At 38.0% G+C, this 14,501-nt stretch overlaps 1 protein-coding gene across 2 annotated transcripts; it reads right to left on the bottom strand.

Annotated features, from left to right (window-relative positions):
• Window positions 1-586: 586 nt before the first annotated feature.
• GSTP1 (glutathione S-transferase pi 1) lies at window positions 587-14,451 on the bottom strand. 2 transcript variants are annotated; one of them, XM_026721371.2, is made up of 7 exons: window positions 14,024-14,451; window positions 13,789-13,827; window positions 9,991-10,097; window positions 9,605-9,692; window positions 9,333-9,436; window positions 7,225-7,332; window positions 587-1,033 (listed from the first exon to the last, which is right to left on the bottom strand). In XM_026721371.2, coding segments are annotated over exons 1-7 (636 nt in total). In that variant the 5' UTR covers window positions 14,025-14,451; the 3' UTR covers window positions 587-844. The 2 variants fall into 2 exon arrangements, with proteins under 2 accessions (XP_026577156.1, XP_087776917.1); XM_087920791.1 differs by lacking the exon at window positions 13,789-13,827 and having other exon boundaries at window positions 14,024-14,160.
• Window positions 14,452-14,501: the final 50 nt, after the last annotated feature.

The raw sequence follows: 14,501 nt of genomic DNA, 5'->3' as shown, positions 1-14,501 counted from the left end.
TAAGATATAAATATGGCAAGACCCTAAAAATCTCAAGCAGAAGAGCAGTATGACCTATTTTAAATGTATAATAAATAGAAATAACTTGATCCAGCACAGAAAAGAGAAGTGACTGGGCATTAAGGCACTGCACCAGTTGAAATTATGAAAGATAAGAATGTTTGATGAGGCGGGGGGGCAGAAAACTGTTTAAACACTTATTTAATAGACAACTGTCTGAAAATAAGTTACCTTAGAAATGGTTCCTGAAATTATAATTAAACTGGCTTAATAGGATATTTTCTCGATTTTGTTGTAGAATTCAATAGCAGACCCAGATAAAAACAAAAATTCAGCAGTTTCAGTTTTTAATCCTGAAATGCAGTGCACACTGTAATCTTGGAACTGTAGCCATGCAGATTACTGCTAAGGTAAATATATACTGCTAGTAAGAGAGACCAGAATATATTTAAATGGGGTGACTGATTTATGAGGAACTGTTGACTTAGAAAAATGCAACTGTTGGATTTTGATTCCAATGGGAAAAAAGCATGAGTGAATGGTACATTCTTATTCCTGTGTCATAGCCACACCACATGAATCAGTCTTTGCAGAACGGCATTTTATTCTTTTAAAAAAGTGTACATACCATTACCATTAATAAGTGATTTTAGCATTATTGCTACTCTAGTACAATCAGAAACCAGGTGCAAAAGCATCTTTCCTGTAAAAGGCTTCCGTGTCCATAGTTTTCATGATTTTCCTTCCCCAGCAGAGTGATACAGGCCTTTTTAAAACTACGGTAGCTTTATTAGATCTCAAAGGTACAAAACTACAAACTTGCATCCTAGAAAAGTAAGTGGCTTCACTGTTTGCCATTCCCATTGATGAAACGTTTCTTACGGGCATCTGATTCCAGGAAATTCTTGAGTTGTGGCCGGTCATTAAGGCGTTGCACGTAGCCAGCCAGCAAAGGCAAAGAAGCCAGGCAATTGGATGCCAGGACCAAATGGACATGTAGAATGTCAAGCAGATTATAATCTGCAAAGCCAATCTGGAGAAGAGTGGCACACAGCAAAAGAAGAGCAATGGAAATAAAAACATCATTAACTTTGCAAAACATCTTTAGTTTTGCACTTTCGTACATAACAGCAAACACAGATGTTCCACCCCACCCGCTAAATACATATCAAATCTTTCAAGGACTACCTGTACCATACATGCTAAATATCTACAATGGCAGAGCTGGCATTTTCTTCCACTTCTAAATGACAGTATTTCTCGAAACTCAAGAAAGCAGCTTTTTAAAAGAAAAAAGAAATTTGAGATTTCTCATATAACTGGATTTCGGTACTGTGTTCCATGCTGTCCTGCATCCTACAGAATTATGGAATACTGAGATGAAATCACATAAAGGGGTTTGGATCTCTACTTACCCATCAGCAGAACAACTCTGCAAAAACTGAACAGAATGGAATTAAATCTGTTGTGTGCAGAAGCCAGCCAAATTAAGTTTAAAAATGAACTGAATTTGGCTGGGGTCAAGGGAGAAAAATATTTAAGGAAAAAAAAAATCCCCTTCTGTGTGTGGGGGCAATCTGGCAGTCACTCACAATGCATTGATGATTCCAAGTGGAGCATATTTATGCATTTACTCTATTTGTATTTTACCCATACCTGAAGGTTGCTTTTTAAGGCAACTCAAAAAAAGGGCTGCTGGGTGGCTTTCAATGGGCAAATGAAGGCAGCAAAATACAGTATGATCTTTTTGCTGCCCTTATGCCCATACTGTAAGCTTGAATATGAGATCTTATATACCCACTCTCAGACTTAAGATGGGTTTTCCTTTTCTGCTTCATCTCCAGGAGCACCTTGGTCTACCAAGGATGTGTGAGAGGGATGGCCATTCCAGTGCACTCTGATCAAGTGCTACAGCCACCTTATTTCACTGGGAAACCAGGGTTTCAACCAAATGATCCACCCTGCCCATGGGAAACTCCCCAGTTGCCCTTTAAAAATCATCTGGACTCGTTAAGCTGGATGTCTTCCCCACAGGAAGGAAAATGTGAGGGGGAGGGTATACAGTGAAACTCCATAGCAACCAGAGAATGATATGTCCATGATAAGGGATGGAGTCAATGCCCCTTACTTCAAACCATTTCATATCTACCCCAACATATCACCTTTATGCATGTCGGCTTCTCAGTAAGTTGGCAACATCCATGGTAGCCTTGAACTCTTGGTTTGCATAGACCACTCAATAAGGGAAGCCATGTTAAAAATTCCTCAGCACCACAAATCTAGGAAACACCCGCCTCTCCCATATTAAAGAGGCTATCCCCGCAAAACTGATCTATACTGATGAAGATGGAAGAATATTAATGGTGGAAATGATGGATAATAATATAAAAATACTTTTGATTGCAATTTACGCCCCGAATGATAAACAAGAAGAATTTTATAAAAAATTACATATTAAGATAACTGGACTGGACTATGCTAATATAATTATGATGGGAGATTTTAATGGAATCGTGGACAATAAATTAGACTATATAGCAACAACAGCAAAGCATAATAGAAAGATACTTCCTAAATCCTTTTTTAAAATGACAGACGAACTAATCTTAAAAGATATATGGAGAGAAAGAAACGCCAAAACCAAACAATACACTTTTTATTCAAATAGACACCTATCATGGTCCAGATTAGATATGATCTGGATCTCAACGGAATTAATATCTAGTATTCAAGAAATAAATATTGAAGCAAGTACTTGGGCAGATCACAACCCATTGACAATTAAATGGAAGGGCCAAAAAAAAAGATCGAGATGGACATTAAATAATACTATCCTAAAGGAGAAGGAATTTATACAACGGCTCGAGAAAGAACTTGCCTTTTTCTTTAAAGAAAATAGAAAAGAAGATACTTCAGCGCAGAATGTTTGGGACACAATGAAGGCATATGTGAGAGGTTTGATAATAGATTATATAAGAAAAAAGAATGCTAGGAAAAGGCAAGCCACTAAAGCCCTGGAAGATGAGCACAAAAGACTTGAAAAAGAGTTACAGAAAATGCCACAGAAAAAAGACATTAAATTGAAACTGGATATAACTAAACATAAAATGGACTTAATAGAGAAAGAAGAACTGGCACAGAAGATTAGGAATGCCAAACAGAACTATTTTGAAGATGCAAATAAGCCAGGTAGATGGCTAGCATATAAGCTGAGAAAGGAGAAAGAGTCGAGGAAAATATCGCAGTTAATAGATGATCAAGGTCAAGTCTGTTATGGCAATAAAGAAAAAAAGGAAATCATTCGAGACTTTTATGGACAACTATACAAGAAAGAGAATATTGATGAGGGAAAAATTAAACAGTACTTGCAGAATGCAAACCTACCTAAAATATCTAAAGAGACTGAAGAAATGTTAGAAACTAATATAACAATGATGGAACTAAGTCAAGCACTCAAGAAACAAAATAATGGGAAAGCACCAGGTCCAGATGGGCTGCCTGCAGAATTCTATAAAGTATTACAAGAATCATTGAGCATTCCACTTTTAGATGTCATGAATGAAGCTACGTCAAAGAAGATGATACCTAAAACATGGTCAGAGGCTTATATTACACTTCTTCCAAAAGATGAGGCTGATCTACTGCAAATTAAGAACTATAGACCGATTTCTTTATTAAATGCAGACTATAAAATTTTTGCTTCGATACTAGCAGAAAGACTTAAAAAATATTTGAATAGTTTTATTCATCCAGATCAAAATGGATTTCTGCCAAAGAGACAAATTAAAGATAATATGAGAGTAATTCTGGACACTTTGGAATACTATGAGGCACATCCTGAAAAGCAAATGGCTTTGATATTTGTAGATGCCCAAAAGGCATTCGACAATGTGAATTGGAGATTTATGTTACTCTTATTGGAACAGATGGGCTTTGCTAGAAGATTTATCCAAGCAATAGAAGCAATTTATCATGAGCAAACTGCAAAGGTAATGATAGAGGGAGAATTTACCGATTCTATTAATATAAGAAAAGGCACAAGACAAGGATGTCCCCTTTCTCCCTTGCTATTTGTATTGACTCTGGAAGTGTTGAATAGAAATATCAGAGAAGATAAAACCATAAAAGGAATGAAAATCAAAAAGGAAGAATTTAAATTACAAGCCTTTGCAGATGACTTAGTCTTTATTTTAGAAGACCCTATAGAAACAGCTTTGAAGCTGCTGGAAAAGATAGAGACATATGGTGAGGTGGCCGGTCTGAAAATAAATAAAGATAAAACAAAGATCTTGTCAAAGAATATGTTACTAAGACAAAGAGAAGAATTGGCAGATTTGTTGAAAATCCAAGTTACAAACAAGGTTAAGTACTTGGGGATATATTTGACACCAAGATGTAGTACATTAAAAGAGAATAATTATATTAAACTTAAACAACAGATAGCCCTAGATCTGAAGAAATGGGAAAACTTACAATTGTCATTAATAGGGAGGATCTCAACAATCAAGATGAATATTCTACCCAGAATCTTATTTTTGTTTCAAACAATACCAATTAGGCTTGGAAAAGACTATTTTGAGGACTTAAAATTGTGTTGAAGTATATATGGCAAGGTAAGAAAGCGAGGATAAAGCTAAAGCTTTTGCAAGATGCTAGAATTAGAGGAGGGTTTGGCCTGCCTAATTGGGAGTTGTACTATCAAGCTGCAAATTTGATGTGGGTTAAAGAATGGATAACATTAAGGAAGACTAGATTGTTGACACTAGAAGGTCATGACTTGCTGTTGGGTTGGCATGCTTTTCTATGGTACAAGGGAACCAAAACACAGGGCTATTTTAGAAGACATTATATATGGGAGTCTTTGTGGTTAAACTGGGAGAAGATAAAAAAACAATGTTATTTGAAAATTCCAGTTTGGTTATCGACGATAGAAGCTTTTTCTTATCCTATAATTTATAAAAAGGAACAGTTAGATATGGGGAATTACTAGATGAAAAGGGTGAACTTAAATCGATACAAAACTTAGAGGAACAAGGTATACAGATGAATTGGTTTTCATATGTGCAAATACACTCAAGGTATGATGAAGATTCCAAAACAGAGGGATTTTATGATAAACAGACTGATTTAGATAAGATTTTGACAGGTACTGATGAAAAGATGATTAAAAAACTATATGGTTACTTATTGGGAATTAAGCTAGAGGAAGAACAAGTTAAAGAAACTATGATTGCTTGGGGGAGGAATTTTGGATATGGGATTGATTTAGAGAAATGGCAGAAATTATGGTCGCAAAACTATAAAATGACAATGTCTACAGCTTATACAGAAAATTTGTATAAGATGTTTTACAGGTGGCATTTTCCCCCCGACAAGGATAGCAAGAATGTTCAAGAACAAATCGGAAAAATGTTGGAAGTGTCATCAGATACCTGGTTCATATTACCATATGTGGTGGACTTGTGATGATGCTAGAAAATACTGGACTAAAATCCGCATGTGGTTGGAAAAAATGACAAAGAAACATATAGATTTGAAACCGGAGCTTTTTTTATTGGGAATCTTACCAGATGTTTATAGTAAAGATTTGAAATATTTGATTGTAAATGTATTAACTGCGGCTAGGATTGTATTTGCAAAAAATTGGAAAAATGAGAAAATTCCATTGCAGGAGGAAGTTATTAAGAAAATATTGGAATGTGCTGAGATGAGTAGATTGACATTTGAAATTAGAGAGCAAGAAGATAAACAATTTTATACAATTTGGGACCTTTTCTATCAATGGCTGGATGATGAAATACAACAATAGAATATTTAGAATGTTAGGTAATAAGGAATATTATTGACTTTTCTTCTCCTTTTTCTTTTGTTACTTGACATTACATTTATAAAATGTTTTTTTTTTTCCCTAGGATAGAATTGGTATGATCATATGATTTGTTATAGAATAAATTACTTAAATTATAGTTATCTCATAAGGCATGATTGAATAAAAGTATAGTCAAATCTTTTTTTTTCTTTCAATAATGATATGAGGATATACAAGTTTGGATTGATAATAAGAGTTATTATGTAATGTAATTGTAACTGTGACTACGAAATGAATGCACAAAACTGATGAACCAACCGACACACTGTTTTTACATAAGTATGGAAGAGAGCTGATGTTTTTATGTTTTGTTTGTTTGTTTGTTAAAAAACCAATAAAATTGTTTAAAAAAAAATCATCTGGACTCGTTAAGCTGGATGTCTTCCCCACAGGAAGGAAAATGTGAGGGGGAGGGTATACAGTGAAACTCCATAGCAACCAGAGAATGATATGTCCATGATAAGGGATGGAGTCAATGCCCCTCACTTCAAACCATTTCATATCTACCCCAACATATCACCTTTATGCATGTCGGCTTCTCAGTAAGTTGGCAACATCCATGGTAGCCATGAACTCTTGGTCTGCATAAACCACTCAATAAGGGAAGCCATGTTAAAAATTCCTCAGCACCACAAATCTAGGAAACACCCCACTCTCCCAGGAGCTCTGGCAGGGATGTTGTATGGGCAGGAGGGAATGATTCAGCACCAGCAAATCAACCTCCTCAATGTTGCTCATTCACACATATACAACATGAGGGAAAGTAGAAATACATACATTGATGCAGCATGTTGCTTTATGGCACAGAAGAAAACGCCAAACTTGATAGGACCTTCTATAGTAAAGGCTTTGAAAAGTAAGCACATGGGGGGGCTTTTTGACCTTGTTTTTATAACAATCCTGTGGGACTGCAGGAAAGCACAGAACACAGTATAAAACCCTGTCAAAAAAATCTTGATTTTTCTTTTTAAAAGAAGCCGCTTTCTTGAGTTTTAGGGAACACTATCAACTGGAAATAGAACTAGGATTCTAAATGTATTACTCCATTTATACAATAAGGACAAGTCAGTATTCCCTCTTTATCTAAAATCAAGATTAATATAGACAAGACAAAGCAGAAGCCTGCTGTTAGCACATTAGCAATACTTGATTGCTTTAGCTTTGATTTAATAGCTGGCATGAATCAGGCGGTTGTGGCTGTAATACAGTAAATCACAGTGATTTTATTAACAATGAGCAGTCATTAACAACAATGTATGAATTTTACCCCAGTGTAATTGCCTCCATCTCCGAAAGGCCATTAATGGCCAGCCCAGATTTCTGTCTTAGACAGGAAGCTGTGATGGTTTGATTACCTGTTTGCCTACAATGAAGCCTTTCCCTCCATCATTCTGAGCCAAGAGCTTCTCAAAAGGGGCCAGCTCAGCTGGCAGGGCCTCAATGTAAGCAGCTTTGCCAGATTCCTGTGAAAGAAAAACAGTCAGCTCTTTCCTCCACCAGGTCTGCCTTTCCCTCCCAGGAGAAGAATTAGGGTGAAAAGAATACACCAAGACATTTCAACCAATATTGCAGAATGAAGGATTCAATTATCCTGAGCAGTTTGTTTAAGCCCTTGTTATTGGGGGAGGGGAATAATTCAAGCCCGTTGTTTTTTTTTTTTTTTAAGAGTTTGATTGTTGGGGATTGCATGATCTCTTTACACCTACGAGCTCATGGTAAATGGAGAAACATATCTTATCATCAGTCTTTGTGTTCAACCAACAATGATAATTTTCTCTCTCTGTCCAAGACTACTGTAGGTAGGTGGCTTTTCTAATCTTCATTAATTTCTTAATAAATCTAGCTTTTACTTCCAATATAATAGCAGCTAGCATTCAATAGTCACTGGGCTGAGTCCATACTCTTCATAAAATACACATTTTCCCTTTTAACGGACAACTCCACCAGGGTGGGATGCAAATATTTTTACTGTCAGTTCTGTGGGTGTGGCCAGGTGGGAGTGGCCATATAATTGGGTGGGTGTGGCTTTTTTTGCAGCACACCCCCTCTGCACTCTTTTTTTGCCTCCTGCGCCTCAGGGAAGCCTCCCGGGCGAAGCAGTAATACAGCAAGGGGGATCCCGACACAACTGATCGTCAGAACAGCTGATCGTCAGGAGGAAAGAAAGAAATACCGGCTCAGCCAAACCAGTAGCTGTTTTTTTTTTTTACTACCGGTTCGGCCGAATGGTAACCTAAAAAGTACTGGTTCGCCTGAACAGGCCCGAACCAGTAGAATACCACCACTGCACTCTGCCACTTAGCATTCAAAGATTCTCTGATTGGGGTTTCTGATTAATCCAAATCTATCTTGCTAATCATTGGTTCTGATGTGCCATTTGCCCTTGTCCTGCCTTTTCCAAATGATGTGCTGCCTATTGTTATACTTGATAACCAACCTGTTGCCGAGGTTCAAGAGTGCACTGCCCCCAGGTTCTTCCAAAACCTCCAACAGGGGAAAACCTGGCTGCAGCTCCAGCCCAGTTTCCGTTCTCAGCATCAGCAGTATCATACCTATATTACCAACAATAACAATCCAGCCTATGTAGCAATCACTCTTACTTCTGGAGTGGGAAATAATTTGTTGCTGTTTTGTTATTTGTAGGCCCAATGGATAGTTTCCAAATATTGCGGCCTCCTCCACATCCTCTCCCACCAGGAAAGTCAGTCCAGCACAAGTGATCCAACCTCTCTGAGTCATGCAGGCACCCATTCTGTTTTATTTATTTATATCCCGCCTTTATTTTTACAAATAACTCAAGGTGGCTGGCCTATCCAGAACATCTTCCTCCTCCTATTTCCCTCACAATAACAATCCTGTGAGGTGATAGGCTGACAGTGAGTGACTGGCCCAAAGTCATCCAGTTGGTTCTCATGGCCAAGGCAGGGCTAGAACTCACAATCTCCTCTAGCCTGGTACTTTAATATTTAATACCACTAGGTGATATTGTTACTTCTAGTTCCATCATCCTTCCTCTCCCTTTTTAATTATTTGGCAGACATTCCGCTCAGACAGTGGGGATCCCCTAAAAGAATTCACTGCAATCAGGCAGAGAACCTAGATGCTACTGCTGCTTTTTAGTAGGAAACTTCCCAGGCATGTCTTTGGCTAGTGGGAACCAAATGAGACTGTGGAGCCAACGTCACTGACACTTTTACTGGAACCCTTTTGGTTAAAGCTTTATCATCTGCAGTGGGGTAAAAAGTTCAGCTGAACTAAATTAATCAGGTTTACTGTTGCATTTTTTTAAGATTGAAACCTCTAAATTAACTTTTCCCAGTAAAAACTACCTCTTCTGTTAGAAAAACCCATGATTTGATTAGCCTGTTGGTTCTCAGAGAAACCAAGACATCATTAAATAGGGGAGTGAGCTCTCCATCAAGCAGCTAAAAGTAAAACCAAGTTCTCCTATAATCCATCTTACATAGTTCTGGTAGATTAAGCGGGCATATTTGATTCGCAGATCCTCCACCCCATCATTCACCATATCCAGCAGTGCTGCTTCCTTTGCATCTTCACCATAGAGTCCTAAGAGGAGGGAAAGAAAGTGGCCAGGTCTAATAACTAAATATTAGTTAACTGATAACTAAAACTGCATTTTTCTACCATCCACAATATACACATAAACGTATATGTAGACACAAATGCTCTAGCCCCAAAAGGCTACATGCCCACAGATTTGCCCACATATCCTACCGTGATTCCTGGCCAAATGGCGTAGAATAGCATTTGACTGATGCAATATAAAATTCCCATCCTGGAATCTTGGCAGTTGGCCAAAGGCCTGGAAGAGAAGAAACGAGGGGGAAATGGTTAGTGATGGACTTTTCTAATGTATTTCCAAGAAAGTAAAGATATTGCTGAATAATGCATCCTCCAAGACCCAGTTAGTATTGCAAATAGCAAAGTTAATGTAATTTGTAAACTAACTGGAGAGCCACAAGCTGCACATCCTAAGACAGAAATCTGGTTAATGAAATTATAACACTGAGAGCTGGAATGCATGAAAGAGCTCATTTTGCGAAAGGATTTACCTTCTAAACCTATAAAACAAAATGTATCTCAAAGGCAGCTTTACTCACACATAATTTCTTCAGATCTCCCTTCTTCCAAATCTCCCCATTCACCACATCCTCAGTCCACTCCTGTCCCTGATCAGCCAGCAGCATGCGTATGGCTTCTCCACGGCCTGACACAAAAAATTCCAAATGTGGATAAACCTAGTGGCAATATTTATCGAGCACACTGAACCATAATTTTTAAGTATGGTTATTTGGATTCACAGAATGCTGAGTTACCCACTCAACCTTCACGTTTTGGTTTTTCATGTTCTGTGATGAGAAGCAACATTTTCAAGAAAACCTAATTGCCACTGCAATGGAGCAGAAGGAAAGGTGACATTTGCCAAAGAAATGGTAGGGAAGAAGTCTGAAATTAACAAAACTGATTCAGATAATAATCAGAGAAACTTGTCAGAAAATGAGGCAGTTGCATTCTTGAGTCAAATATTGGAATGGAAGGAAGTTATCTGTGAAGGATATTACAGAAGCTTTCTATGGCCTCTTGAATTCAACCTCAGTAGATTCAGGGGAAGGGCATACAGCAATGTTTTTACACTGCCAACAAGCTAACAGTAAACAGCCCAATCAAGGAACCACCAAGGCCACTCCTACCAACACTAACAGGGCAAGCCACTAGTATATAGAATGAAAGTAAAGCCCACTCCCTACAGCATTGATGATGTTACATAGTTCGGTAATGAAATGTCTGCAAGACAACAACCAAAGAGTACCAAGGACCCCATAGTTCAGTTCTGAAGAGCAAATAATTTATTCTATTGATAATGATAAAATGTTGTGTTTTATACTTTTCTCGTGGAGTATTTCATGTAGTGCATTATCCATTGGCCTGGCTGCTTCTTCATCCTTGGAACTCCAGATATTTCTTTAAAATAATAGTGTTCCAATAGAAAAATGAGAGCAGCAGATTGAAATGTAAAGTATGACAGAGTGAAGTGTTCCCAAAGAAAATGTTACTGTTGGGATTTGAATAAGTACATTTTTATGTACTGTCATAAAATGAGGCATTCATTCTAAGTCCAAGACTCCCTCCTGCTGGAGAAATGGTCAGAGTCAAGACATGACTACTCTCCAAGAGAAGAAGCAGCTGTAGATAGTTTACAGCTCAGTCATTTTACAGTTGCTCAATGGAGCTTAATACCAGCTAAGCAAGCAAACAACAGTTAAGGGATTGGTCACTACAAGGCTTTTACCTCTCATGGCAGCCAACTCTCTCGGAGTAAAATACACCATCTTCCAAATCATAGCTAAGGTGACCTCAGGAAAAGTGTCACACTTGGTTAATACTTAGGTGGGAGTCCTCTAAGGAAAACCAGGATTGGTATGGCAAAAACTATCCCAGAAGTGGCAGTGGCAAAAACACTTATCTATTGCTTTCAAGAATATGTCCATGAAGTCACAAGAGCCAAGTTACTCATGGTGGTAGATAGACCCTATCTATTGTGCAGTAAATAAAACCTGAGAAAATCGCTTAAATGAAACAACATGTTTTGGTGGTGATGTACACTCAAAAAAATCTAGAGACAGAAAAATCTTCAGATAATGGTGAACTATCTCTGATTCTTAGCTCAATACCTAGCTCAGTAACTACTGAATAACAGTAGCCATTTCCCTCAGGCTTATTCTATCTTCTCCCCAATCACTTTGGTAACATTGAACATAAATTATATCCCATGGGCTCTACAGTGATTAGAATGCTTACCTGTTTTTATGTCATTAATTTATTGTGTTTAAGCTAATTTTTGTTGATATATTTTGTATTGGCTTGCTCATGTACATTATCCAGTGTTGGTTAATAAAAGCAAGCAACAATGGGATATTTTATTTTAACAAATCAATGGATTACATTTTAATAAATATCAAACTAGTACTCTGAGATATTATTTTCATGTGTATTAGAGTACTTCAGAGACCATGTAGTAAAAGTTGGGTTTAACCTCCCTAAGTTGGAAACATACCGGTAATATTTTGAACATTAACTTACATGTTTTGGAGTTGTTTGAATGTGGGTAGAAAAGCATTTAAATATGTCAACTGCTAAACAATTACAACTGATTTAGAGACCTGCATGGAAGATATGTACTCAATTTCTGAATAGGAATTGGATTTTTATCAGCATTGGACAAAATTTAAACAATATTTCTCCGGGTGGTTAAGATGTAATTTGTAATTTGAGCTTTTTGTTTGTATACATTTAAATCAAAATTATTTTTCTTTGAGGGATCCTTGGTGCTCTCTGAGCTTGGTTGTTTTCATGCAGATGTTTAATTACCCAAACTAGGTAACATCATCCATGCCATCAGCAGCCGGTAATGAAATATCTGCAAGAAAACAACCAAGCTCAGAGAGCACCAAGGACCCTTCAATTTTAACTCTGAACAACATACTTTCTATTAATTTTTGAGTTATTTTTTTCTATCTGATTGTAGATCCCCCCGTTTTTATAATAAAGGCATTTTAAAATAAATACTGGAAGCTCCAATGAATGAAGAACCCATTCTTCCTATATGAATCCTAGTTAGCTCAGCAGGAACGAGGGGGGGCATACTTCTCAATAAAGAAATGCTCTGCAAAATAAAAAAAATATTTCTGCATTTTTTTCCCTATCTATATTCAGTTTGATGAATATAAACTTTTTTCTATGGAAAAATGGTAAAAAATTCATGGGTGGGTGCTAATTTGTTTTTCATTTTCCAGAAATCTAAAACCAATCTAGATCAAACAGCAAAAGAAGAATTCTTGACAGACCTTGAATAAAAATGGATGAGGAAATAGAAAAGGGTTTTCAGTGTTCCTTTGATTATTATCTGAACAGTTTTAGTGCTGTTCAGAATGTATGCTTTACACTGTTTCATTTTTCTGCCAGAACTTAATGTAACTAAAAACTCCTTTTCCTAAACTAAAAATGTTCTTTGTTCTGAAATATATTACAGTTAATATTCAGGGTAGTCTATGAAAGAAAGTGTTTCATATAGTGCTATGAATATTAGCAGGATTAAATAACTAAATGTTACTGTTATATTTGAATAATGAGTAAATACATGTGCATTTGTCCAACTACAAAAGGGACTCTGATATAATTCCTCCTCCCACACTTTCTTTTGCAGCAAATAATGTTGACATTTTTTTGTCCTGTGTATTTATGGGGACTTCTCATGCTGTCATTAAAGCGCAGTCTAGTGGTGAAGGCATCAGTCTAGAAAGCCAGAGACTGTGAGTTCTAGTCTCACATTAGGTTAGAAAGCTGGTTGGGTGACTTTGGGCCAGTTACTCGCTCAAGCTCAACCACCCCTCATAGGATTGTTGTTGTGTGAGGAAAAATAGGAGGAGAAAGGAGTATTAGTTCTGTTTGCTGCCTTGGGTTACTTATATAAATAGGTAATAAAGGCAGGATGAATAAACTTCTTCCAGGAAACTCTGTCAGGTTAAGAACCATGGGCAGCTCAGAAGGTGGCAAAATAAGGCTCCAAGCTCATCAACTGGGATGCAACAAAGCCAGCCAGAATTCTCCACTTCCTGGCAACAACACAGTATAAACCCCCAACAGATGATCAAAGTGATCGGAAAGTAAAAACGGCACCCTGTTTTGCAGGAGGAAACCAGCAAAGGCGACTTTTTGAAAACCGGAAGACAAGTTTAGCTGCAGGAAGAGAGCAATTGCTGCAAATCAAAAACACCTTTGCGAGCTTAGAAAGAAAGAGCTCTCCGGATTGAAGAATATTGCAAGCTTCTTCCTACTGGCTCTCCTTCCTGTTATTTTAAAAAGCGCTCCCCACCCGAGACGCGTTGCTCAGTACTCACCTCGCACAGGGAAATAGGTGAGGGTGTACTCGCCAGGCACTAGGAGGGAAGGAAAAAAAAATACGGGAAGGAAGCAGGACAGTTACCGCAGCACCTTCTGGAGATAATAAAACGGCGACGGAGGCGTTTAATTCTGCCAGGAGATAGGAGCCCCCATTGCATCTCGCGTGCCCACCATCACCCCAGAAAGGGAAGGAGAACCAGGCCAGCGGAACAGAACCGTGGGGGTACTCACTGTCGGAAAAGCTGCAAGTCAAGGCACACAACCAAAGCAGAGAGCGATTGATCGAACAGATTCTCTAGCATCTGCACAAAGCAAAGCTCGGCAAAAGTTGACGAGTCACGCTCCACTAGCTGGCCTCTGGACCAGCCTTCTTAAAGGGGCAGGAAGGGAGAAAGGGCTTAGACTGGTCTTGTTCCTTGTCTCCGAGACTAAGTTGGCCTCTGTTTAGCGGAAATCAAAGGCAATCTTTTAGGCCGTCTCGGACACTGGAATGTGCCTGGGAAAAGGACGATCTCTAAATAAACGGGGAGTCGATTGTCTTTTTGCAACACAGAGATGGGGTCGTTTATCGGCTCGACTTTTACTCTTTTAGGGTAAAAGTTGGTTCCCAAATCTAAAAATATGGTGTGCCTTCCCCTTTTCCAGGAACTGCAATTGATGGAGAAAAGAGCAACAGTTGGAGGAAATAAAGTATAAAGCACAATCACAT

This window comes from Pseudonaja textilis, chromosome 1 (assembly GCF_049901715.1).
Source record: "Pseudonaja textilis isolate UNSWEBS1 chromosome 1, rPseTex1.2, whole genome shotgun sequence".
In the NCBI taxonomy this organism is placed as follows: Eukaryota; Metazoa; Chordata; class Lepidosauria; order Squamata; family Elapidae; genus Pseudonaja; species Pseudonaja textilis.
This window is presented reverse-complemented; position numbering and strand designations above follow the sequence as displayed.

What these genes read in the sequence shown, in the direction of transcription:
- GSTP1 (XM_026721371.2), bottom strand. An exon ending in CACCTATTTCCCTGTGCGAG is followed by an intron (nt 10,098 to 13,788) that starts GTGAGTACTGAG and finishes TTTTTGTGTCAG; the next exon opens with GCCGTGGAGAAGCCATACGC. An exon ending in GAGATCTGAAGAAATTATGT is followed by an intron (nt 9,693 to 9,990) that starts GTGAGTAAAGCT and finishes CTTCTCTTCCAG; the next exon opens with GCCTTTGGCCAACTGCCAAG.